Source organism: Lipotes vexillifer, unplaced genomic scaffold (assembly GCF_000442215.2).
Source record: "Lipotes vexillifer unplaced genomic scaffold, Lipotes_vexillifer_v1.1 scaffold914, whole genome shotgun sequence".
NCBI classification, from domain to species: domain Eukaryota; kingdom Metazoa; phylum Chordata; class Mammalia; order Artiodactyla; family Lipotidae; genus Lipotes; species Lipotes vexillifer.
This window is the reverse complement of record NW_006780388.1, coordinates 153,928-155,202: the sequence shown is the minus strand read 5'-3', so window position 1 is coordinate 155,202 and position 1,275 is coordinate 153,928. Positions and strand designations below refer to the sequence as shown.

Below are 1,275 nucleotides of genomic sequence, written 5' to 3'. Positions count from 1 at the left end.
GCTCTTCTCTTCTCTGGATACCCCCTCTCGGAATTGAGACAACAGCCCAGTGAGGGCTGGAGGGAGAAAGCTTGTGCTCTGGCTGCCCCCAGCCCCCTTGGCGCTCACCCCCGCCCCTCTGTCCCCAGGCGTATGAGAAGCGCTTCCCCACCTGCCCGCAGATCCCAGTCTTCCTGGGCAGCGAGGTCCTACGCGAGTCCCGCAGCGCTGACGGGGCGGTGCACTTGGTGGAGCGGAGCTGCCGGCTGCGGGTGGAAGCCCCGCGGCTGTTGCGGAAGGTGGGCGCGGAGGGGGTCCTGGAGAACCAGGGACCCCGCGAAGAAGGGGACCGGACGGGTGGTAGGGGATGGCGGGTGGGGGACCTGGGACCAGGGGTTGGTTTCAGGCGTTGGGGTGAGTGTGTATTGGTACCCAGAGGGCGTTCTGGGCTGGGGGCCTCCCGTGTCCAGGAGAGACGAGGGCGGGGAGGCTGGGCTGAGACTGTAGGAGGACCAGGGCCAAGAGGGAGTCCCGGGGTCCGGGAAGTCGGGGGAAGGGGGAAAAGTCGGGGATCCGGGCTCTGGCTGCTGGGCAGGCGCGGGTCAGGGGACCGGGGGTCCCAGGGTCCGAAGGTGACAGGGGCCAACCCTCTGGGTTCGCGCCCCCAGCCGCCACCTCACGTCCAACACGCACGTCCCTGCTGCCCTTTCCCTGCAGATTGCAGGCGTCGAGCACGTGGTCTTCGTGCAAAGAAACGTCTTGAACTGGAAGGAGAGGACTCTCCTCATCGAAGCGCACAACGAGACCTTCGCCAGCCGCGTGGTGGTCAAGGAGAACTGCAGCTACACGGTGAGCAGCGGGCTGGAAGCCCCGATATATATGTATTAGTTCAAGCAGTCTCAAAAACTGCTTGGGACATACTTACAAAAATATTATTCGTGGTTATCTGAAATTCAAGTGTGACTGGGCATCTTGTTTTTTTTTTTTTTTTTTTTTTGCGGTATGCGGGCCTCTCACCGCTGTGGCCTCTCCCGTTGCGGAGCATAGGCTCCGGATGCGCAGGCTCAGCGGCCATGGCTCACGGGCCCAGCCGCTCCGCAACATGTGGGATCTTCCCAGACCGGGGCACGAACCCGTGTCCCCTGCATCGGCAGGCGGACTCTCAACCACTGCGCCACTAGGGAAGCCCACGTGTTTAACTTTTTATAAAATTTTTTATTGGAGTATAGTTGATTTACAATGCTGTGTTAGTTTCAGGTGTACAGCAAAGTGAATCAGTTATACATATATCCACTC

The 1,275-nt window shown here is 60.4% G+C and overlaps 1 protein-coding gene across 1 annotated transcript in view; it reads left to right on the top strand.

Moving 5' to 3' along the window:
* The window catches only part of SEC14L5 (SEC14 like lipid binding 5), a 39,253-nt gene that overhangs the window by 15,181 nt on the left and 22,797 nt on the right, over nucleotides 1-1,275 (top strand). The window contains exons 2-3 of the mRNA XM_007453452.1: nucleotides 129-278; nucleotides 697-828. Coding sequence (XP_007453514.1) covers nucleotides 129-278; nucleotides 697-828 — 282 coding nt within the window. The remainder of the gene's footprint in view (nucleotides 1-128; nucleotides 279-696; nucleotides 829-1,275) is intronic.